General features: G+C 45.6%; 1 protein-coding gene across 9 annotated transcripts; it reads left to right on the forward strand.

Annotated features, from left to right (window-relative positions):
* Nucleotides 1-214: 214 nt before the first annotated feature.
* Nucleotides 215-19,534, forward strand: LOC108030387 (mucin-12). 9 transcript variants are annotated; one of them, XM_017103270.2, is made up of 11 exons: nucleotides 225-460; nucleotides 1,222-1,364; nucleotides 2,826-3,181; nucleotides 14,072-16,045; nucleotides 16,112-16,531; nucleotides 16,595-16,758; nucleotides 16,894-17,016; nucleotides 17,076-17,744; nucleotides 17,987-18,144; nucleotides 18,209-18,350; nucleotides 18,937-19,534. In XM_017103270.2, exons 3-11 carry the CDS (start codon nucleotides 2,992-2,994, stop codon nucleotides 19,135-19,137), a joined length of 4,041 nt encoding a protein of 1,346 aa, XP_016958759.1. In that variant the 5' UTR covers nucleotides 225-460; nucleotides 1,222-1,364; nucleotides 2,826-2,991; the 3' UTR covers nucleotides 19,138-19,534. The 9 variants fall into 9 exon arrangements, with proteins under 9 accessions (XP_016958752.1, XP_016958751.1, XP_016958759.1 ...); XM_017103263.3 differs by having other exon boundaries at nucleotides 215-252; nucleotides 14,072-16,531; XM_017103262.2 differs by having other exon boundaries at nucleotides 216-264; nucleotides 14,072-16,531.
* The last annotated feature ends 5,414 nt before the right edge of the window (nucleotides 19,535-24,948 follow it).

The raw sequence follows: 24,948 nt of genomic DNA on the forward strand, positions 1-24,948 counted from the left end.
TTAGAAAAGCAAGCAGAAATGATATTTTTAGCAGGTAACAAGTTTTTCTCCCCATTTTGAAGAATAGAGCCCGTCTTCGGGCCGCGAATCTTCCACTCCCGAACGCTCTTCCGAAGAGAGGCCGGGCGGCAATTCTCTCCTGCGGTGTCTCGTTTCTCCGGCTCGCTGCAGAGTCTTCGGGGCTTTGAGAAGAGGGCCAGAGTCAGTCTGAGTCGAGCGTTCGAACGGTGCGCACCTGTTGACGGTTTCCTGGTAGGTGGTGAGGTGAGCGCGGATTGTGGGCCAGCAAGTGAAGAAGCCATCGCCGGCTACTCGATATCGGGGCTTCCAGTGCGTGTGTGTGTGCGCGTCTATGAAAAGTGAATAACTCAAGCGGGCCCAGAGCAAAGGCTGCGCATGCGTGTGAGTGCGCCGCAGAAAGAAATGAGTGTTTTTGTTGCTCCAAGTGAATACTGTACGAGTATGTAAACGCAAACCGAATAAATGATATTTGTGCGAGACGCGTTTGTGTGTGTAGACAAGCGAAAATACACACAGATATGTGTAAAGCCCAAGGCGGCAGCAACGAAAACTTCAAAAAACTTTCTTTTTTTCGCGCTACCTTTTTGCCCCGTCTTGGCCAAGTTAGTTTTGTCTGCGGCTTTTGTTTACGGTTGCTGTGAAATTGGTTGCAAATTCATAATTTGTCCGCCGTTTCACTGCCAATTAGAGAGCCACTCTGGCCCAGGAACAGAGCGAACTAATTGGGCCTGCAGTCGTCGCAAGAACCGAGTATCCGCCAGGTTGCCAGGCTGCCTGGTTGCCCCAACCGGATGCGTGGTCCGCTGCAACCTGTCGGGCGGCCTACACACGTCCGCTAAATCGCTCCAGGCCAGCTCCAAGTCCAAGTCCAATGCCAAGAGCAGGTCCATGTCCGAGACCCAGTCGGCTGCCCACTCCCGACTCCCGTTCCCGCTTCCATCCCACTTCCATTCCCGTTGCGGCTGCAGCACTTGATACTGTTAGTTGTGCCATTTCGGAGCGCACTTGTGCCAATTTTCCAGGGGCAGCTGTCGCCCGATTTTTGCTTTTCGATTATTTAGAGTTTTGCATTCCGCGCAAGCCGCAAAACCGCATTTCCACTCGGTTAGTCGGTCCGGTCTGGTCGGATCCCCCAGCTGGATTTGGCGAGATCTTCAATTTGGTGTGCCTTGTGCCTTGTGCCTTGTCGTTTTCTTGCAGTTCGTTTGGCTGGTGAAATTTTCCATTATTAGCGTTATTTATGTGCAAAATCTAATTGAAAATAACGTGCAACGGCGCTGCACGCAAAAACATCAATCAAATCTCGGCGATTGCAATCGTGTGATTAATGGAAACGCTTTGAGGTGAGTCCGAAAAGGAAAATCAATAAAAGCTTGGGGATTGAGTCTTGCGAGGGGAAATACCAGTGCTAAGGATGCAAGGGAAACCTGGGCAGAACTGACAGTCATAAAGATCCGGCCTTATGCAATGTACATATCGCCGCCAATACATCTCGACTCCCTTTTTTCCGCTCCACCTTTTCATCCACCTTCACCTTTCTCCGACTCTCTTGCCGGCTCAAAACGGTTACGCAACCAGACAGAGCTCCAAAAAATGGCTTATGAAAAATCACATGAGTCATTTAAGTGAAGAAGATGGAAAGAAATGAAAACTAATTACCAGCTGCAACTTCCGTTGGGTGTTGAAGAAGGCCCAGAGCCCCGAAAAGAAAGCAAGGCTGATAAAACCGAAAACTATTCCAATGAAAATGTAAACAAGCGCCAGCGTGGGCGAGTCGCTCAGTGGAAAAGCACAACAATCCGCTGAAAAATGGAGTCATTTAATGACAGCCCAGCAAGTTAAAAGAAAACCAACGACGACAACTCGCCCACGAAGAAAACAGAGTTGGCTGTGGTTTCTTGCTCTTCTGGCTGCTCACGTAAAACTTTCTATTTCACTGGGATTCTTCAAGCGTGGAGCGCGCGGATTTCAAGGTTCCTTTTCGAGGGGTAAACAAAGGCCGCCAGAGAACTGCCAAAATATGGTACCTGGACTCAAGACGTGACTCAACTGCAACCGGTCCGCTTCGATCCGGTCTGGGATCACGTAAATACGAGAGCAGCAGAGCCGCAGAGACAACCTTTACCTTTCCTTTCCATTTGCTACCTCCGTTAGCGCTGCTCTGGATGCTTTCACTTTCCATCTAATGCCCTGCAAATGCCTCGGCTACTGAGGTACTGCGGTTGTTTTGGCTCCTGATTAGCACGGCATACATATTGGGTAATCCCGGGCAGCTGGCATCGATTAGAGCCCGCGGATCTGACGACAGATCTGCTCTGATCTGCTCCAGTTGATAGCTGCAGCGCCGAATTTCACTTTTGCTTTCTGACACCTCGAAGTGTAGCCCCGCTTTCGCCGCAGCGCCTTGGACATCAATCAAAATTAGCATTTCAATCAGCCGAGTTCGGTTAGTCGCCTGAATGGCACGCTTCACTTTACGTAACAGGGAAACACAGCTAGGGTTTTTCGGAAAGTGTTTTTCCTTTTCAGCCGCTTAGGTAGCCGGGTTTATTGACTCACCAAGCCGCTGCTTATGTAAAAGGCCATGTACTGCCGCCTAATGGGGGTTCGACCCAGGGCCACCTGACATAATGTCCACCACAAGCCCGCACAGTTAGCTATTGTGGCCCATTAGGGGGCATGTGATTAGATCGCGGACGGATTCCCAAGGGAGAGTGCAAAAAAGCACTCGCAAAACGAAAGACTCAAGACACGAACTCAGAATCATTTTTCGCTCTTCTGACCACCTTTCTCCCTCTTTTCAGCTTAAAACCACACTCGTTCAAAGCCAAAACATGCCTCGCCCAGGCACGGTTCATCAATAAAAATAAACACATACCGAAAATAAATAATAGAAACCCCTGACAATAAGCCTCAGTCTCGAAGAGGTAAAAGAGTGTGGCCTCCGCGGAACTCGTAGTTTATGCAAACATGCGACGAAAGCCACAGAATTTAACACACAATACACCATCGGGCAGGGACGGAGACAGAGGAGGAGGAGGCACCTCCCGGCCGTCAGCAATTTCCAACAATAGAATGCCAAGAGACCATCGACACTTGATGGCCATGGCCGCGTCGACGCTGCCACTGGCCCTGCTGCTGCTCCTCGTTCAAATAGCAGGTAAGTCTCGGCGGGAGGAGGGTTTTGAGGGGGGTTTTCGGGGGGCTTTCGAGGGGCCACACGACAGTGACATGCCCAACAAAAGAATTTCACATGCATTCAGTTAATAAATTGAACTTTAATTGTGGGGCCTGTGCCGGCAGCCAACTTTCACGGTGTCGAACAAAGTGGGAGGATGAAAGTTGAGATAGCAAGGCCGTGATCTTCCCCAGATCTGCATAGATCTCTCAATTGATAAGCGCTGCGATTTAGGCCTTCAATAAATAATTACTGTTCCGAAAAGCTTTACATATTCTATAAAAAATAACGAAAAATGCGAATTGGGTTAGAAAAGGAAGGCAGTTCTATTGCTGCATTTATAATAAAACCATTTGTTAGCCTCTTAATGATTATAATTGAAGTTACTTCAAATTAGAATGCGGCCTAGTGCATATTTTGAAGAACAGACCTCAGCTTGCGGTCATCTGTATCAAGACTTCCCCCTTTTCCGCCACCCCTGCCTCAGCCAAGCGAATCTCTCGCACTTGTTCTGAATGGATCTTATCTGTAATAATCATATAGTGGTTTTCACCAAAGGTTCTGCTCAAGCGAGCATTTAGTTATTACAAACGAAGTTGCTTCGAGTGGCTTTTTCCACACGTGAGCATGATTTTAATTTTTAATTTGATACATTTCTGAGGAATGTGGGTTCACAAAAAGCTGGAAAATAAGAAAGAATTCGCCCCGACGTGCCAGACGTTATAAAGCGAAGATGCTCGCGCAGAGTCAGGAATTTTTACCCAGTACTGGTACGTGACTATTCTTCTCCATTTCCAACGCTCATTTTCGTCTTCTCCTTTTAGAAAGGTTGCGTTTGCTGCATAATTTATTAGGCGTTACAAAGAATGCAAGGCCGGGGAGACCCGAGGGGTACTTACCATATGGTGTGTACCACTCAGTACCTCAAACTGTGCCAAACGTAATGAAGTGTGTTAGTTGTACTGTCTGCACACCCGCACAAATGCGTTCAATTGTCGAGCCCGCCAAGAAGTTTGTAATTTTCTTTTTTGCCACTGAAATACGGGCTTGACCCACTAAAACCGAGATATGTCACCCGAGGTGACACATTTCAAACGGTTTTAGGGCCCCAAATCTGGGTCGATAGCATCTGCATCTGGGCTGTCTAGTGATCGCACCTCGGTGGCTCTGATTCATTGGCCGATGACCACCGGGGGTTGACCTGTGTTGCACAACTGCGATTATTCATACCGGATTCATTGACTCTGGCCCGGGCTTGTCTTGGGTTTTCTTGCCTTTTTGCCTTTGTTTGGTTCCATTTTGCTTTGTCGCTCGCAAAGTGCGTGACGTGCGTGAATCGAAGTTAATTAAACTTTATTATGACTTGGGCATGCGTGGTTTATAATCGTTAAGTGAGCTTATGCAATATGTGAAAATAAAGTCGTCATCAGGCCTCGTAATTGGGCACATAAAAAACAATCAGAAAGAAGGAAATTAAAGAAAATGTCATGCATTCCTAACAAGAATCTGCAAAGAAATGTGAGGTTTTCATGAGGAAGAGTAACTAACTAATTAGTTAGAAGCTATGACTAAACAAAAGTTGCGGTTATTTTGATAACTCTTATTGTGCATAGTTAGCTTGAGATTTTGTATGTAATAAAGCTGATTGAGGTAGTTTCGTCGAATAAATGTAATTAAAAAATATCTATAATTTAGTATAGCACATAGTATAAGGTTAGTTAAGAAGACTGAATAATTCTTAGAACTTCTTAAAATAATGTCATAAAGTGAGTAGAACATTTACTATTTTAAAGCAGTTTTTTCTGAATAGCTTTTGATACAGTTACCAAGGAAAACAAACTTTTCAAAATCCCGAAAAATTTTGATCCGCTGCTGTTAGAGAAATGGACTTGGGGAATAGCGTGTGCAGACAACTTTTGAATAATAAATAGTATTTAACATGCAGAGTAAGCTATGTTTGCAGAGCATTGCTTAGGGAGAGATTTGTTGCTTGTTAATGCGCCTTGAAAGCCAACTTCCCATGTGAACCGCGCAATTAAGTGCGGTGGGGCCCTAACCAGGAGCACTGGGGAGTGGATGCCGAGGCACCGCGCCCCTCGTCTTATGCATTCCATCGAAAGCCCCATCCATCTCCAGCCGAACCTCCTCTCCGCCGGGCGGGCGCTCCACTGAGACCGCTTAATTGCACGAATCCGGCCAGCTGAGGCGGGCTCTCAGCGGGCTGGAATCAATTAAAGCTAACTGCACTGTTTACTGGGCCATTTGAAGTCGGACCCAGCCAAGCCGCAGCCTAAGCCAAAACCTTCCATGCCGCTAATAAGCCGCATTATCGGGGGAGGGGGCATACATTTACATAGAGCCGGGCGGGAAAATTGGGTGAAGTGAAAATTATTTTACAGCAAGCTTAATTAAAAGAAAACAGATTCTCGGGGCGCCGGACTGCTCAGTTATGGCTTACTGAAAAGGAAAAAAACGGCAGCAGTGCTACGGTTAACAGTTACACCCGGGCAGCTAACGGCTTTTCGGGGCTTTCGATACTATAAGATACCTTATATGATACACGGGGCGAATTGAAATCTCAATGGGGCCTTTGAGGCCCTGGAAAAGTGTCAAAGAAAGCGCCATGAGTTGGGCTTTTCTGTCGCGTAGTCCCTTTTCCGTGGTATAGCGCTTTACTGAGTCAGCGCATCGTTCAGCGATCGATGGTTTGGACCAAGTTCGGTGGGGCACTCAGCTGTGACACTGTAACCCGCTGACTTACTGCCGCAACCTGTTGGGTTTTTCGTTTTCATTCCCCTTCGTTTCGAGAATTTCCCCTTCCAGAGATCTCCTCTTTCCCTTACAACTGTTAAGCTGATTAAATTTTCAGATTAGCCTCTTCCACAGGCAATTTTTCCATCACATTTTTCGGTTCGTTTTTTTGGCGCATTTCGGTTACATGGCCCACTTGGCTGGCTCCGAGCGAGGGGAGAAATATAAATAATCAAAAAATTCGTGGCCCGATGGGGAAGAGGAGGAAGAAAGAGGCCGCCGACTCTGCAGGCTGAGCAGAAATTTATCGCTTGACTCTTTATTGGGTCAAGAGGCAGGTTCGTTCGGCAGGTTTTTGCATTCTCTCAATCTTGGCTTGGATATGTCTCGACCGAAGAATCTTTGTGGATTCTTGGTGGGCCACCTGCTCAACGAGTGGCCATGCTGACGCCTTTAATTATGGCATTTTTGGGGCTTTCGAAGCAGGTGAAATGGGTCTTGGATTATGACAGCTGCAGAGAGGGTTGAATAGCTACATGGCTTTTAAGTGTGATATTTAGCTTATTTATTAAAAATAAATGGCCCAGGGTCCCGAAACATTATTTATTTGCTAGCCAAAAAATATTTGACAAAGGGAAATACCAGAAACATAAAACTACAGCAATATAATAAGAGTTCATTGACTATTTCTTTTTCCATTTAAGAAATAATAAATGTAAATTAAGATAAATAAATGTATTCAAAGAATTAAGCTACTTACAGTTCATAAGCTAATAGTATTTTTGGACAGAATGCAAAATCTTCTAAATTCTTCAGCCTTTAAAGAAGCGTCTTTCCTTCCCTTCCACGCAGACAGTTTCGAGCGACTCAAGCTCGTAATCAGCTCACATGCTGATCTCTCATATTCAATTAAGTTAAGCGTTTCTCCACCCTGACCGGGGCATTCAATTAGAGCCCAGCGCCGAATGGGCTTGAACTGGGCTGCGATTGCCCAATCAAAACATGAAACCGAAGCCGTATCAATAACTGCATACTTTCCCTTTCCCGTGAGAAGAGCGGAGATGCGACTCCCGGCCTGGCATGCCCAAAATTGTACAATGAAATTCAGCACATCGAAAGTTGCCGGGCACGATCAGTGATCACTGATCGCACACTCAGACTGCCTGGCCCAAACCCAGAGCCAGACCCAGACACACACCCATCGGCAGGTAGAGCCAACTGAACCCACAATTTATCTCGTTGTTATTTTGGTTTTTACTTTTCCGTTCCGCCGTTCTCCTCCGATCTTCTTTAATGGTTGTCCTGGGGCGCTGTGGGCCCAGATTAAATTGCAGTGGGATGGAGAACTGAGAGGAATGCCGCCGGTGGGGCAATTTGGAGACCCTTACTTGTGTCCGCGTTGACAATAAATGAAAATACGCTTCTTATGCCCGCGCAGTATTTTATATGGGAGACCGGTTTGCAAAGGAATTTTATAATAACAGTTTTTTCGGCATATATTTCTTTTGGCCAAGACAGAATACAAAAGAACATGAGTTAAAATGTTCTTTGAGCTTTTGCCCATGTCTCAGGAAATGTTAGGCGGTGCCTTGTGTATCTATCTTTTTTGAATGGGGACAAAGATTCAACCGAATGTTACGCTTCAACGTACTTAATTTTATATTTAATTTATTGTTTTGTGTTTCTGTAATATTTTCATAGTCAAAAACATTTAACCAAAGGTTTAAATTGCTGTAAGTATTTCTATACATAAAACCTGTGAAATATGTAGCACCAAAACAAAAGACTTAGGAAACGAACTCGAAAAATACTAAAGTATGTTTTTATTCTAAATACCAAAACAAAAGACTTAGGCAACGAACTCGAAAAATACCATAGTATGTTGTTACTAGAAATACCAAATCAAAAGACTTAGGCAACGAACTTGATTACTTTTTACTAAAGAAATTATAAATTTCGTTCAAAAAATTCTTCCAAAACCTGTCACAGCCAAATAATAAACCAAAATCCAAGGAACAATAAGAACTTGGGCATAAGACACCGTTAAATGGGTGCAGTTAGCTGGCTATCCAAACAAAACAGCGGCCAAATGACACAATAATACCCACGCTAACTCACACTGGCCCAGTGGCATTTCCCCCATTTCTATTTGGCACGCAGTTGGAAATAGCCCAATAAAAAGCTGACTGACTGTCAGCATAGAGTCTTGTGTGTAGAGTGGGATTCTTGCTATTCAGAGAGCCGGTTCTCTTGGCCACTTGCTGCAGACTGTGGACTTTTATTTGACGCACACACACAGCCAGTCCTGAACTTGTCACAGACCATTAAGACCATATTGGCTGGCAACTTGTTTCCGTTTGGCGACTATACTTAAGCCGGCTACTGCGGGTACAATGACCCAGTTTCGTTCGCAGAGATGAGGAATATGGCTATGAGGAGAGTGAGCGCGCGGTATCCATCTGCCTTTCAATCAATAGGTATGCTTTAAGCTCTGCTCTCTGCGCCAAACTTGACACAAATGTTGGCCAGCGATTCGCCCGGAGGGTCGTCATCTGTTCTCTGATGGTCTCTGATAGGCTATTACATATCCAGTGCTCCATTTCTTCGCACACAAAGACAGGCTTTGCAATTGTTCAATCAGAGCTGTGGCTCCGCCACCTTCCGTACAATACTGGGTTACTGACCCACGCCAAGCTATCGACTGCAGAAATATTCCATATTCTCGTGGCATGTTTAAGGGGCTGCACCGACTGCGATTTCAACTATTTTGCAGCATTCCCCGGGAGATCGTGCAGATCGCTTATCGCCAGGTAAATTGCAGCTAGTTACAGGGTTTAGTCTTGTTCTGGCGGGCCATTAGGGGCCTTTGCCTGGGCCTTGGTTCTCTTCGCTCCCACCTGCGGCTTAATTAAACATGTGAGACAATTAGATTTCATAAGTGGCGGCCATTAAATTGGCTTGGGCCTGGGATCTGGATAGGGATGCCTGCGTTGGACTTTCTATTGATATGGGAGGATTTCTTGCAGTTTCTTGGCACTGCTGCGATTAAAGCCAGCAGAGCGCGACCAGGTTATAAATTTCCCCCTCCTCGTTGTTTGGTTTTCGGCCCGGCTTAGACATGCCCCGCAGCGGGCAGCAAAGCATAACCAACTGCAGTGGCTGCATCTGCGGAAGCCTGACCAAAACAGAAATGCAGCCGGACTGCAACCGCCTTTAGCTTGGCTTTAGCTTCAGCTTGAGCTTCGACTTTGGCTCCGTCTTGGGGTCCGTCTTCAAGGCGGTTAGATCAGAGCTAGACCTTGATTGAGGTCATTCGCTTTGGACCCACGTCTGGGGGGCTAACACAAAGGATGCAACCCAGCACACTTGAAGAAAACAGGGGTAAATGCAGAAAGGAAAAGTAGCATTTTAAGTCAACTATCATTGATTACACATGGTCTAAAAATTAGAAAAAAATAGTACATTTCTCTAATTCAAACTTTAGAAATTGAGATTTTTAATCTATAGTACTTCATTAAATAAAATATTTGGTGAAATGAAAGGTTTAAAGAAGTCGAGACTTAAATTTTGACAGTAAAGAATTGTGACACCCCAAACCCAACTTCATATTAAAAGAGTTGCATAAGGAAAAATCCTCTCTTACCTTATATTTATACTATGAATATCTCATTACCGAATACCATTTGTTGGCATCCCCTCTTATCATAATTGAAATCCTTAAAATTTCCTTAGTCCAGATCAGAAAACCCATCTGCATTGTTTTAATTTATCTAACAGCCAGGCACGCGTTGCCAAGCCGAAACCCTCGTGCACTGCCAAAGGCCAAACTTCATGATCACGGAGTCTGGCAAAGGAAAAAGCCACAGAACATGGCTAAGGAAAATCTGTTTTCCAGCGAAATGCTTCAATTTCAGACTCGACTCTACTTGAGGTCGAGTGGAGTGCAGTTTGGCCTGTCTCAGGCTGCCATGTGTCGGTTGTCGTCGTCACTTTGTTAATTGCAGCTCATGCATTTCAGCCCCACAGAGATGCAGAAAGACGGGGAAAAGTCTGGCCAAGACGCTCTTCAGGTTCTGCTCATGGCCAATTGTTTGTGCAGTCAACTCTCGGCCAGTTGACGGTTTGATTGCACAAGTGCTTGGGCCCGGGCCAAAGATACTTTATTTGCTCTGCTAATGAAATGCCCGAGGAGTGACTGTGCAGCTCCCATGGATCGGATGAGGGCAATCTAGAACTGACTTTCCCTGTTATTTCCATTTCGAACGCCCACAACGAAAGTCGAATGCCCGAGAAATCAATTAGCACTAAATCAAATTCCTAATAGTCCAGCTGGGACAGCGTTAGATGATGTCGAGACACAGAGGAATGGATTCAGTCCAGCCCGTCCAGCTGGGTTCTCGAGCCACTCTTTCGGGGCGTGGCTGCTGCGATGGCATCTCGAGATGCGGGACTGACCACGTCTCTTCTTTATTGGAAATCTTCGCCGAAGGGCCTGCGGACTTCACAATTGGGCGGCTTGGTTATGTTTATGGGCCAATTCAAAGAGATGAAAGAAGCTTAGGCAACAAACGCATAAAATGGAAAATGGGAGAGGTGAGAGAAATATTTGGTAGACATTTGTTTAGATTTTCTGTCCAAGATTAGTTTGATGGCTTTGATCGTAAACAGTGGATGCTTGTGTGAGTCGAAGAAATGTGAATGGATCAGTTGTGTAAATTTTTTAAAAATTAGAAAGACTTGTATTTGTTTGGTTGAAACCTTAATATACATTGTTTAATTTAGCCTAAGGCATTTTAATCCAAGAAGACAAAGGACTATTATTGTATTTCGACATGCCCTGGCGAAAAGCTTGTTTTTTTGTTTACAATTTTTAGACAGACCTTAAAAATTAGTTTCTATTCATATAATTTTCTAAAGCATAATGATTGGCTTATGCAATATTGTTGGAATGGAAAAGAATTCCCCCTACTTTTAATATGCTTTCTTAAACCATCATAACTGCTTAATAATGTCTATTATTATTTTTTGAACCATCATTCAAATTCGCCTTCCTGCATTTCTTAGCCATTTATATACAATTACATAAATCTGTTTATGGTGAAAACACGACGAATTGTCGCCTTTTGAGCAGACCATTAAATTTCATTATTGCATAATAAATATAATTCAGACAGCCTTCTCCGCCTCCGCAGGTGCACACAGAAAGTGCTCGGGCAGACATGTCGTATGCGCAATGTTTTGGGACGTGTGTTAAATATCGAAGGCGAAACAGAATTGTCATGCGTATTTCATAAGCAATTATCTGCGCCAGCTTTGCCCACATCAGAGGCGAGCAGGCGGACCTAATTTCGGTTGCTGCCTTTGGTCGCGTTGGGAAACAGTTGAAAAGTGCAGCGAAATAGAAAGTGATTTCTTGCCGGCAATTTGGAGGCGCTGAAATCGCCAATTTGAATGGGGCTTGGAGCAGGCGAAGGCGAAGGAACCGCCGCCTGTGTGGGTTGGGCTCCCAATGAAACCGAAAATGAAACTGAAACTGGAAAACAAGCCCGGAGACGGGGCACAAGTCGTGCGTCCTCGCTGGAGTAGCGATGGAATTAGTGAAGGCAAGCACTGGAACTAATGACGACCATTGCTGTTGTCTCCGAGCTGTTGTCATATCGGGTGCATTCAACCCAGCCCGTCTGGCGATAGTGGAGCCAAGAGATGCCGCGGACTGGGGGACACCGAATCCGGACACTAAGAGGTTTTACTTTCGTTGCGGCCTGGCCGTGAAAGTGTTGCATGCCCCGCTCCAAAATGGAATTCAATTTTCGTTTCCCAAATTGCGTTACACATCCAGCCAACGACTATGTCTGTCCATGTCTGGTAATTTCTCAGCCGGCGGCTCACTTTTACCGCCAGCCCAATCAAAATCGCAACCCCAAAACAAGACTCGCCATCTCGGTATCAATAAAATCGCAAAGGAAAACTGGAAAATTAACAATTCGAAGGCAAGGAAAGTGAAAACTGTGTCGCCGCCTTTTGTCTTGGCTGCCCAAAAGGAAGCGTTAATTATATCAAAATCGCAACAAATAGCTGGCGCGAAGAAAGTGAAACAAATATTGTGTATTTCAATCGCAGAGGCGAGCCAGTTTAGCGATTTAGCGACAGGTGAAAGTAAAATCCGTGCCGAACTTAATCAAAAAACCGCGAGACCCGCAAAGGGGCCCCAATGTGCCGCTCGGCAATTGGGTTAAGCTCAATAACTAAACTTGTTTCGGCGGGCGAGTGTGAATTATGATTGTTGTCCCAACCTTAAACTGGTTCTGGCCTACCCTCTATGAAGCCCAAAGATGACATGCACTTGACAATGCGAAGGAAAAGAAACGGGGGGCGGACAGCCGCCGTCATAGAAAGCCAACAAATAAAGAAGTATTTTCGGGAAGGTGTCGAGGAATAGCTGGGTCAGACCTGAGTGCCGAGTGAGATCTGTGTGATCGGTTGTTTGCCTGACAATTCACAGCTCGAGTATCGATGGATTCGAATACTGCGCCGAGAGAAGTCATATAAAACTACAGTCATTCTGACCTGGTTTGACAAAAGATACCATATTATTGAAGGTCTTAATAGCGATATTAATGTTTTAAGTAAGGTGACCTGAATGAAAATATATATATTATAATAAATAATTATACATAAACTAATACCTTATAAACAAAATTTACCAATTGAAAATATCAAAAATCTCATTCATATCTTAACATCTATCTTCGGTATCGTGTCATTAAAATGATGTGGGAGTGTAAACAAACTAAAAATCCCCTCAGAAATGTATAGTCAAGTGAAACTCATTTATTATTCCATCCTTTTTCTCTCTGTGTGATTCGAGCCTGGATGAGAGTGGAAAATTGCACTTTAATATGCGATAAGGAGTGCCTACACGAGATTTCTTCGCTCGCAAAGGGGAGGTTCGGTTCAAGTGCTTGTCCCCATTCGATTGCCATCTGCATTCTGCGAGACAACAATCTATATTTAAGTTGCTCGTGGCGGGCTCTTCTCATTTATCTGCCATATCCGAGGAAAATGATGAAAATCAGACGCAACAACAACTAGTACAACCTCGGCTTGGCATCTTTTCAACGCTTGACGTAGCAATTTGTGAAATTCTTCCTATGCCGCCAAGCGAGTGCAGCTCTGGCCCGGGGCCGCGAATCCACGAATCCAAGCAGTAAAGCATCTAAGTATCCGAGTGTGCGACTGCGAGTACCCAGGGTAATCAGTAATAAGCCTTTGCATTGTGACAGATATGCAAGCCATCAGCTATATCCACTCGCAGAGCTCGCAAACCCACAATTTTGAAGGAAAACCAACACAATTATATGCAAAGAGAGTGAAAAGAATACGAGGGGCCGGGCCGAAAGACAAAGACAGTGGCTCAGACTTGACATCGAAAACAAATGATGCCTGGCTAGGGCTGCGACAGAGATTGAAACTGATCCGAGTCGGCTTGGGCTGGGTTTTGTTTTGTACCTGGAACCCCCTCCCATCCTGCCCAAATGCAAATGAATCGCGTTGACAATGACGGAGTGGCGGCTGGGAAGGGCACCTCGCAGTGGAAGGGGCAGGTGCACGGGGCAAGTGAAAAGTGAAACCCTGGATGTGAAGATTCTTTCGATGCGATGATGGATTCGAGGGAAACTGAACGTCGGAATTCCACGCTCTTTTCACTCAACTCTTTCCCTTTCCTCTCGTTTTCTTATGGTATAAGATGTCATACAAAGCTTCGTGAAAGACTATGCTTTTGATATAGATATGATTGAATAATTTGTTAAAACGATCGTTAAGTTGATTTATTGAACCTTTTTCTTGTATTTTTAAAGCAGGTGCATATTAGTTTGATAATGATTAACCTAATTTAAATCCGATTCGACTTTTGATGAAAGTCTACAGAATATATGTTTAATTTTGTAAGTGAGTTACCTTTAATAAGGTACAAGGCAAAATAATTTATAAGGATAAGAAGCACAGAAAATACTTTAGGCAACTATACAAAAAGGGAGATCACAATGGTATAACAGGCTAACTTAACTCTTAAGCTGTATTAATTTATGTTTTCTAACACATTTATCTTTGTTCTTGCAGCTGGTCAGCACGAGAGCATCTCGCAGATCTCGCCCAAGTCGAGCAGCCACCGCAGTCCGGCCCGTCTGAGCATCGAGAGCACCGTGGTGGACTCCATCAACGGCCTGGCCGAGGGTCCCTCATCCCCCCGCGACTTGAACGAGAACGAAACGCGGGCGGATCGAGTGGCGCGTTCGGCGTCACCCATCCTGCACGAGCGCCAGCCCGTGGGACCCAATGATGTGCACTTTCCGGAGGACCTGGAGAAAGATGTGTCTGCCGGTCGGTACTTCCACTACAATATCAAGCCGACGGGCACGTATGACAACCAGGAGGAGCAGCCGGAGCGAACGCAACAGGGAATCAGGGCTGGGAAGACCCTCTCGAGGAGCAGCAGCACCAGCAGCGGCAGCAGTTCGGAGCAGTCTTTTTTAGGGCGGGGGGACCTGCGACCGCTAGTGTCGGGGTCCCCGATCCTGCCGAGTCCGAGCAGTACTGCCACCTCGGCGACGGGGGCCAGTGCCACCCAGGCGCCGCATAGTCCGCGCCAGAACGGAAACCCCGACATCCAGGACATCATCACGGGCATCGTGAAGCTCCTTAATGGCAATGTCAATGTCCATGCGAACACACAGGGTGTGCGGAGACCCTCGGCCAGTAGGATCAACAATCGGGGTCCACCGAGGATCTCGGAGGCCCAGAACCTGCCCATCGACTACGAGGCCCAGAAGCCCGGCACTTCGATGCGACCACCGCCATATCCTTTCGATCGTCCGGAGCGTCCCTTCATCACGGGTGTGCCCATTCCCGAGCAGATTGTGCCAGTGCGTCCGGGATTCGTGAGTAATCGCCCGCCCTGGTATCGCAACAAGCCACGCCCACCCATTGCCACCAGTGTGGGCGGCCAACGGAGGCCCCTTCCTCAGTATAAACCCCTACCAGCTCCGCAAGTGCAGACTACCGCTCTTCAACCGCAGGATCAGCTGGATAGGAAGAACGAGAAGGAACAGAATCACCAGGAGCCACAGCAGCCAGCAGCAGAGGATGTGGTGCAACCCACCGACACCACCTACGATTCCGAGTTCTCCAACGAAGATGCGAATGCTCAGTATATTGAAGTCTCCGACCAGGATACGGATGCCACCGGGGGTGGAGAGGTGGATGATGAACTGCTGGCTCCGCCTGCTCAGCCCTCCACCACCAGCAATCCACCAACTCCTCCAACCACACCCTCCAAGAAGAAGCACAAGCCCAAGCCAGGCAGCGAGAAGAAGAAGCTGCCAGAGGAGCCACACCTGGACGAGGGCTTCACTACTATCATCGAGACCAGCTCGGTGGTGCACACTGTGATGGGCTTGTCCTCCACATACGTGCCCATGTCCATGGACAGTTCGGAGAGCCTGGGTCTGGATCCCTCCACCGAGGAGGTGATCTTCATGACCGCCAATCGAACACCTGGCCTGGAAACGAGTGCCACCTCCTCGCTGAGCATCACCACGTCGTCCAACCCGGCCTTAGACATCCAACCTACGTCCTCCAAAGAATCCACTACCATTAAAACCACCACCACCACCACTACCACTAGCAGCTCCACCTCAACCACCACCACCACCACCCCGCCATCTACTTCGAGTTCCACCGAAAGTGGCCCACCTAATAGTTCCAATGCTAACACTGCCAATGCCACTCCGCCCGCCCCCTACCATCCCCGCCCCGGGATAGTCCTCGACGACCCCGAGTTCAAGCCCGGCGGTCGACCACGCCCACCCAACCAACGACCACCACCCCAACAGAGCCTTCCTGTGCCTGCGGTGCAGCCTACGCGGCAGCATCTGCCACCCGGCTACGGGGAGATCTTCGACGTGACCCTCTCGGCCATCCAGGGACCAGGTCCCAAGGGCAGTGGCTCCCAGCAGACGATCAACATTAAGCCATACGGAAGCTATGCGGCGGGCGGAGGTCAAGGCCAGGGCGACATCATTGTGTCGGCATCAGGTGACGAAGGCTTTGTCTCCATCGACGGCAAGCGCACTTACATCAATCTCTTTGGTGACCCCACAGATCCCCCAGCGGGCGCCACAACTCCGGCCACGCGACTGCCCCAGTTGCCGGGCTCAGCATCGGGATCAGGATCAGGCTCAGGACTAGGAGTTAGTTCCAACAGTGGAGTTAATAGTGGTGGTAATGGTGGCTCCTCCAGCTCCCCTGCAGTTCCAGCCAACGCAGTTACCCAGAGCAGTGGTGGCTACGTGGTGCCCGAAACGGAGGTGGTGGACCTTCAGGGTCACAGCAAGCCCCAAGGAACAGGAGGAGCTCCGACGACGAATGCCGGACCGACGAGACCCCACTACCGACAGAGACCAACGCAGCCGCCGGTGAGGATCGACACCTGCATCGTGGGCGATGACTCTACCTGCGACCAGGCGCAGCACGAGCGGTGCAAGACGGACAACGGCGTCTCCAGCTGCCACTGCAGGCCAGGTGAGTTCTTGCTGGGATGTAATCACCAGAAGGATTAATTTATATACAACTCAATCCCCCCAGGATACTCCCGAAGGAAACACAGGGAGCCCTGCCGAAGAGTCATCGCCTTCCATCTGGGCATGCGCGTGGACCGCATCTATGAGCACCGAATTGTCTGGGACACCAAGTTAATGGACAAGCACAGCGAACCCTTTGGACAGCTCAGCTATGAATCGATAAGAGCGGTAAGTAAAACTTTATTTTGCAATTCAAGATGAAATTAATAATTATATCAAATTGTTTTCTTAATTAATACTTAAAATAGCTATAGAAACTATAGATTTTAAATTAAAGCTTAACTCATTTGTAATCCATTCCAGCTGGACTCAGCCATGTCGATGACGCCCTACTCGGACGAGTTCATGGAGGCTAAGGTGAACAACATCTACCGAGGAGATCCCAACCTGGGCGGCAGTGGAGTCTACGTGAACATGACCATCAAGGTAAGTTTCACCCAATTACATCCAAAAAAAACCCACTGATTCCAATTCTCCTCCTCCAGCTGGACGAGAGTGTGGAGACTCTGCGACCCAACCTCCGCAGCGACGTCCAGAAGCATCTTCTGGGAGTGCTCCACCGGCGAAACAACAACATCGGCAACTCCGTGCTGTACGTAAGTTCTCCGGAGGGGGCGGTGTCGGCTCTCCAGGATCTGGACGAGTGTCAGTCTGCGGAGCTGAATGACTGCCATCCCGGCGCCAGTTGCAGCAACACCTGGGGCAGCTTCCGCTGTGCCTGCGAGGCGGGACTGAGAGATCCCTGGGCTGACCAGCCGGCGCGATCCGGTCGCGAGTGCCAGGCCTGTGCGGATTCGGTGTGCAACAACCACGGCACCTGCAGCTATGCGGAGGATGGGGCCCAGGTGTGCACCTGCGACTCCAGCCACTATGGCGCCCAGTGCGAGATCGACGGCGAGGTGTTGGGCGTGGCCATCGGCGCTTCCGTGGCCGCCATCATCATCATCGTCCTGACCCTGGTGTGTCTGATCATGTGGTCACGCCGCTGGCAACGCGAGCAGAAGAATGCCATGGGCTCTCCGGTCTTTGGATACATGAACACCGCGCCCCTGAAGTCCGCCGGATTGCCACAGGCTGGCTACCAGGTGACCCTGGAGGACCGCATGCGCTGGGCCCAGATAGCTGACGTCATGGCCCAGACGAATCACTACGGGGTAGGTCAACCTTTGAGTACGGTTTCTAAAACCAAAAATTACTAGGAAATTAGTTTCGTTGTTCTGAAGATACTCTTTAGATTATTTTAAATAAACGATTATTGTCTAACAATGAATAGAGATGAAAGCTACCCAAATGTATATTCATCTTAATGATTGTTATACAAAACAGTTTATTATAGTTTAAATTATGATGTGCTCTGTTTATCTCATACTAATTACCACTGCATTTTCTGTACCAGCAGGCCGAGCCCATCGGACCCACTCGGCCATCGTCGGCGATGTTTGCTTACCCCAACCTGGGAGCCATGGGAATGGGCACCCTGGGCGGGATGTCCCTCCAGAGCACCATGCAGATGCACCCCAGTGCCACTCTGGCGCCTCCAGTGCCATTGCCCAGGTATGAATCAGTGGATCTACACCATTAAGCGACCCCCTTCTGAGTCTGTTTTTCTTTGACTTAGAAGACTTGGCCTGGGTCCCCGCTCAAACGGAATGCGGACGCTGGAGAACTCCAGTTCGAGCGAGGAGGAGGATCGCGCCGATCTGCTGGGACGGAATTTCCAAGTGCCACGCCCCAAAAGTCGCAGCAACGGCAGCATAGCGGTAGGATATGGTTATAAAATTCCAAACAGAATAAAGAAGTAATGCCAGTTGCAAATTTCCGACTAATAGATACCGAACCGTTTTAGTTTTGTTATATTCCTAGAATATTTATAAAATTTATAAATTAACTTATCTCTTGGTTATATAATTGCAAATATAATTGTGGAAATTTTATTGCCAAATATATAAAGGAAGTAGTATATTATATATATTATATTATACCTCAATCAAAATATTTTCGAGCTTAGGAGTCTGTGATTTCCATTAACATTTAAAGATATTTTAAATTAGGAATCAATCTGTAACTTTGTTTGTTAAATAAATTCTTAAAATGTTTTAGATTGATTATTACTATTGTTTGTCTTCCGATTTTGGAAAGAAAGACTTATATTACACATTAAAATAAATATTTGTTTTCCTATAGGAGCTATAATTCCTCTTTTTTCGAACTGCTAGAGAGTGCAACATCATATAGAAATTAATTTTTGGAATTTGTTTTGAACTGATTTCCTTAAAACTTATTTCGTACGTATAAAAACATTACTTTATAACACTAATTCTATGCTCTATCTCCCCTTAAAATCAGAACCAATCTGGCATCTACTACGATGTGGACTATGAGCCGTCCGGCAATGGGATCGGCAACTCCAGCGTGGACCACCTGTACGGGTCGCACAACCAGTCGGTGACGCACTCGTCCGGTCACAGCCACATCCCGGGACCCCAGGGCATTCCGATGAGCACATACACCTCGGGCCGCGCTCCCAGCAGCTACTACATGAAGTGACCCAGTGAACTCTGGCCGTGGGACTCCCCCAACCCTGTACATACGCAACCTAGAGTAGGACTTACATAGGCGACTAAAACCCTTTTCCACTGCAGTCCCCGCGGCGACTGCAGCTGAGACGCGTTTTGAGCGAAGCCCCTTTTAGCATGAGAAACGTAGACTTAGGACTATCCGTAGGTTCCATCTGTAGATGTACGCAATGCAAGCAGCAGCTAATCATTAATTTTAACGCCTATCCTAAACACTTAAATTATTTCACTGCTTTCCCCTCGAAGTCAAGTCCCCTAAACTAGTTGCTTAGCTTATCTTACTGTATTAAATCTGTAAACTAGTTAAGTTCACATAGCAAGAATGTCTGTTTATGTATATAAATAAATAAAAGATTTAAATTAACGTAGGTGTGAAGATTACTAAAATATTTATTAATGGGCGGTGGATTTAGTTAAATTGTAAGACAACTTACAATTTCCCTACCAAGTACTCCATTTTTCAAAAGTTCGCGCCCAGTTACTGCCAAACTGTAAGCCTTCCGGGAACATACCTTTATCTCGCTCTAACATTGGGACTTTTGGCTGCAGGGTTCAATGCAGCTGTTAGAGAGAGACAACTACCGTGTTTTAAGTGAGTAGGACAACTAGCTAGCGTCATTAGATGCATGGCGCGCAGTTTAAATTTAGTAAATCAAAAGGTCGAAGATTCAGATAAAAACATATTTGTTTGTTTTTCTCTATTATAGTTGTGTAAATTACAAATTTTACGATATGTTTTTTTTTTAATTTTAGTGATGATTAAATAAAGATTAAATATGTTTATGATTAATACATTTATATGATAAGGCTGATTCTCAATCAGTCGTTTTTTAAGATTCATTTAAAAGTTGTTTTTGTGTTTAAATCGGTTAATAAACACAAAATAAACCTATACATGCAAGTGATATTTATATATCACCTATATTTTAAAACTACACCAACTCTTTTCTTTCTCTTCTCATTAATAATCACATCACCTCTCGAAGGTAGTATACGAAATTTCACATATCTCGTAATAAAATAAAAAAGTCATACCTTAATTTATGACAATTTCCAGACGCTGTCTCCGGCGAAATTCACACGCATAAATAAGTAAGGTAGCTGAAAGAATGATGATGATAATGTATGAAAGTGCGTTGAGTCTGCGTGTGGCAGGTGGAGCATTTGCTGGAAGAAAGTGAAGGTGTTGAAGTCTTCTTATGCAACTCGCAAGCGAACAAAGTCGTGCTGTAGGTCGAGCACCTGTCTACAATGGGGATTTTTAACGTGAAGTGTTTGAATGTTATACAAAAAAACAGATTTATATAAAATTATATATTATTTAAATTATTATTTTTTAATTATATACAATATTATATTGTTAATTTGTCTATAATTTGTATTAAAAATCGCTTGTTCAAGAATTTTATTAAATAATTTAAAAATATTAATAGTATTATTATAAATATTATGTGCCCTAAACAAAAATAACACACTGAAAACAGACGTGGACGCCAAAACGTGATTTGACCTACTTAAAGATGCAAAGCGTTCAATGTTGTCCCTGTTTTCGGGCCAAAAACGTCGCATATAACAACTAAATTTTTAATGTGCAATTTAAATAAATAAATAATTAATACGGAAACCATTACTTTGGATTTTTTAACAGCCATACAGTGTTTCTTATAGCTCGATATGGTACAGATGTGTCAGATGATTTGCCTAAACCTGGCGGAGGGGGCGGACTGCGTCTGACAAGCCAGCTGCCACGCTTAACCCTTCATCACCGGCGAGATCATCAATACTTGGCCATTATGTGTCGCTAATTTGCGTGCAGATGGGTGCGAAGTTCAATGCCGAGCGGTCTTCAGAGTGGCGCTACCTAATTAATCCACGTTCCGCCAATGATGCTGGCTTTTCGCGGGGAGGTCGCGTCCGTCTGTGGCCATCGGCACCTCGGGGCGCTTTAATTGCGCTTATTTAATAATTATCCGTTTGCGGTGACTAGTAGCCGCTGCTCTGCTTGACTTTCGGTGCAAATTGCACAAAACCCGGCTCAAAACGATCGTTTCATTACATCTGCGAATGGTGTTCGCCACCACTACTGACCCATTTTCCTTTCATTTCACTTTTATGTGCTGCTCTTGCGGGCCTTTGTAGCAATGACGCTGCAATCTTTCAATTTCGTGCCATGCCATCCGACCAATTCATCCATTCCGGCGCCGTGCCAGGCAAATCACGTAGATGGAGCGGCGTGGCCATAAAAAATAAAATAGCGAAAAGAGCGCTGCACAAATTCCATTAGGTTCGATTTGGCATTGTTGGGCAGTTTTTAGCAATTTGCGCTTGTTATTGGGCCGCATTGTGTCACAGAGCCGGCATTTATTGATTGCGATTCAATTTGCCCTTCGGAGGTGTTGGTCCGTGCGAAATGTGGTACACTTTATGGTGAGATGGCAAGGCGGCTCCTTAGAGGTTCTGATATGGTTTAACACCTCTATAATAAATGTGAATAAGCACATCGCAATATTGTGTTGATGAAAGATTGGAAAGGGGTTAATAAGTTTGGATAACAAAATATTCAGAGTTTATTCTCAAGCTTGGATGAAAGGAAGAGCGTTAAAAATAGTTCATATTGTAAAGAAAATAAATGGTAAAATAATATAAAAATGTAATAATTGTTTATGTGAATAAGCACATCATAAGGATGTAAAGGGGAAACAAGCTTGGATAGTATAAGATCACACCTTATAATGGGACTTATAAAAAGTTATTAAAGTCAAAAGGCGGACAAAATAAGAGGTAAGCCATATATCTATATGTTGTCTTAGAATGATACTACTTTTACATGAATTCAGCATTTTGTAGTATCAATTAAGTTAAAAAAGGTTTTAAAATAATTCTTATTGTTTTTTTTTATTACACCATAAATTAAAATTCTAGGCCATTTATTATAGAAATGAGTCTTTAAAGTATGGACTACTCTTTTATGTCAGTACTGTCTGTGAGATACTTTTTTTACAACCGGTCTTTAAGCTAAACTCTCTTTTCTTCTTTTGAGTAGGTATTTCCCCCAAATAAAAAATTTCTGGACCCGAACCCCTCGCTACCCTACCGCTACCCCTTCGTGTTTAAGCATGGAAAAGCATTGAATATGGAGCTTCAAGGTCAACCCTAGGCAATATCTTCCGATTTGACACCCCCACATTTTGTGTCGCATGCATTTCAGACGGGGCTCCTGCAAAGCCGCATTGCCGAATTTCACAAAGCGCATCGTTAAAAGCAGAACCGCACAAAGCTGGCAATTACCTGTTGGCTGTTGCCTGTTACCTGGGGACCCACTCGCAGTTCCAGTTACATTGTTGCGTCTTCGCAACGGCAATGACAATGCCGAAAGTCCGCAGGTGTTGCAAGCAATAACTCAATGCCTCAGTTCCTCAAAGCAAGTTGTGGCAAGCTGGGAGTGGCTGAACGGGGGGATGGGTGGTGGGTGGCTGGGAAGTGGGTGGAGTTGGGTGGGGCAGAGGGAAACCCCTTGTGGCTCGGCACCGCTGTCGCTTGTCGTAATTGGGCGCGCGTGGAAGATGCGCGTCCGACTTCCTTGTTGGCATTGTTGTCACCTGCCGCCAGTCGCTAGTTGTCATCACCTCGCCAGCCTGTCAATCTGAACCAAATGAGCAAACAACCGCAAAACGGGAAAATACACGCGAGTACGAAAAATGTTTAACAAATATATGAAGCTTTTTGAATTTGGAGGGGTTAACCGTTCAAGGAACCCCATAAATCAAAGCTCTCAATAGGTTAGCAGCCTTCGTTGAAACAAGAAGGAAGCGCTTTAATGGCTAAATTGAATTATTGGATCTATCTTCTTGCAATTTTTAAAGAGGACAGCAAGTAGGCGTAGCATGAGATTTCAAAAAAATCACGACTCATTCCTTCACTGTTTTATTTGTTTATCTTTTAAACACTACTTGCCCACAAATTTAACAACCATTTGAAAGATAGGTAAACAACTAAGTGATTCATGAGGTATTGAGGCATTTTAAAAATGTACATTTATTACGTATATATTTTGTCCGCCAAACTTTGGCTTCGCACACATTTAATAAATAGAATTGTGGGGAAATACCAATTACAAAAAAAATTGCTTAAAGTGGACTTAGTTTTAGCCCTCCAGACTTAGTCAACTTCCGTTTTGTCTTTATAGTGTTTATAAAAATTGTATCTATATCTGGTGACGATCACACCTTCAACATGCAAAAGTTCTGATCACTTCAGAAATTGTTTAGTGCTTCAGATAAAACCCACTATTATCAGTGAAGTTATATACCTAAATTCATTTATTCGAGTTTCATACAGTAGCATTTGCGTTTCTTCAACTGTAAATTAAATAATTTCCCTATCACTCTCGAGATAACAAATAAGCTAATAAAGCAATAAAATGCCACTAGCCATTAAAGAGGTTTCAGTTCTTGACCTTTAACAATAGCTGCATTGTCTTAACTATCTGAGTCAACGCTAATTTGGAGCCATACCGACCAAAACTCCAGCAAATCTTGGCAGCAATTCACAGGGCCCAACAAGTGGAGGTTCAGGCCGCATAAATTTGCCACAACGCAAACAGATCTCACATGTCATTATATAAGGCAGACAGCCGGGGAGCCGAGTGGAGTGGGTCGAGAGTGAGATAATTGGTGTGGAAAACCTGGAAAATGATTGCGCGGCGGAGGAGTTATGGTTATAGCGACCCACTGTAACTGGGAGACTGGCTTTCTGGCTTCTGCCTTTGTGTCTTCTGCAAGCGGAACAACCGCAAAGACATGCCTCAGCTGAGGGCCGGGTAAAAACTCTCCTCGGGCGCGCGACAATATCCAAATCCAAATGAGATTGCAGTTGCAACTGCAACACACACCTGGCGATAGTCACAGACCAATAAAAACCGTAAAATGAATGAATTAGCGTATTAATGAGCAAAAAGAGATTCGCACGCATGCCAATGACTTTTTGTGTTTATGGCGCCGCATGACATTTGCCACATGCCACATTTGCCACTTTTGCCACCTGACACTTCCTCTACGCCCACCTGGGCCATCACTCATCCGCCGCAGGGACATTCAATTGGGCAGCTCGGCAAAAATGCAGCCGCAATAGCAACGGCTATTAATGCGGTGGTAATGGTCGTAATCATAACGATGATGACGGTGGAGTACCCGTGCCGGAGAGCAGCAAGAGGCAGAGTGAAAGGGGGGCTGACGTAATGCAGTTGCATCTTCAATTCGGGGCCCCCTCTATAAGCTGCCCGCCGCGAATCGATGGGTAAGTCACAGCCCGGTTGCGCAACATCTAATTGTCTGCAGGAAACCGAAGATGTCTCGCAGGCAGTTCCGCTTTGGAGTGGCCGCTCCTCCGCCGATCCCGTTTCATCTGCATCTCCAGCGGATGGTGGCCCACTCTTGGCCAAGCGGCGGCCAGGTGGCAGCCAAGAAATGCCGTTTAATTAGCAATATTTGTCAAAGTGTTATAAAATACTGCCTAGGCAGGTCTCATTTCGCGTGCCGGTGTCTTCACCTCAAATCGCAGCTGAGCCCCGGCTTACTTACACTCGCCGAAAATGGATGGCGCCCGGGGGAGATGGTCTTCCTAGGATTCAAGGGTGCTTTCCTTTTTTTTAAGTATATTTTATAGGAAATGAATGATTTCATAGAAAATAAGTTTTTCATAGAAAATAAGAATAAATATTCAGCACAAAAAATATTCATTGGGTTCTTAGAGAAATGTTGTATCGAATTTCAGATGATAACAG

Source organism: Drosophila biarmipes, chromosome 2R (assembly GCF_025231255.1).
Source record: "Drosophila biarmipes strain raj3 chromosome 2R, RU_DBia_V1.1, whole genome shotgun sequence".
Taxonomy (NCBI): Eukaryota; Metazoa; Arthropoda; class Insecta; order Diptera; family Drosophilidae; genus Drosophila; species Drosophila biarmipes.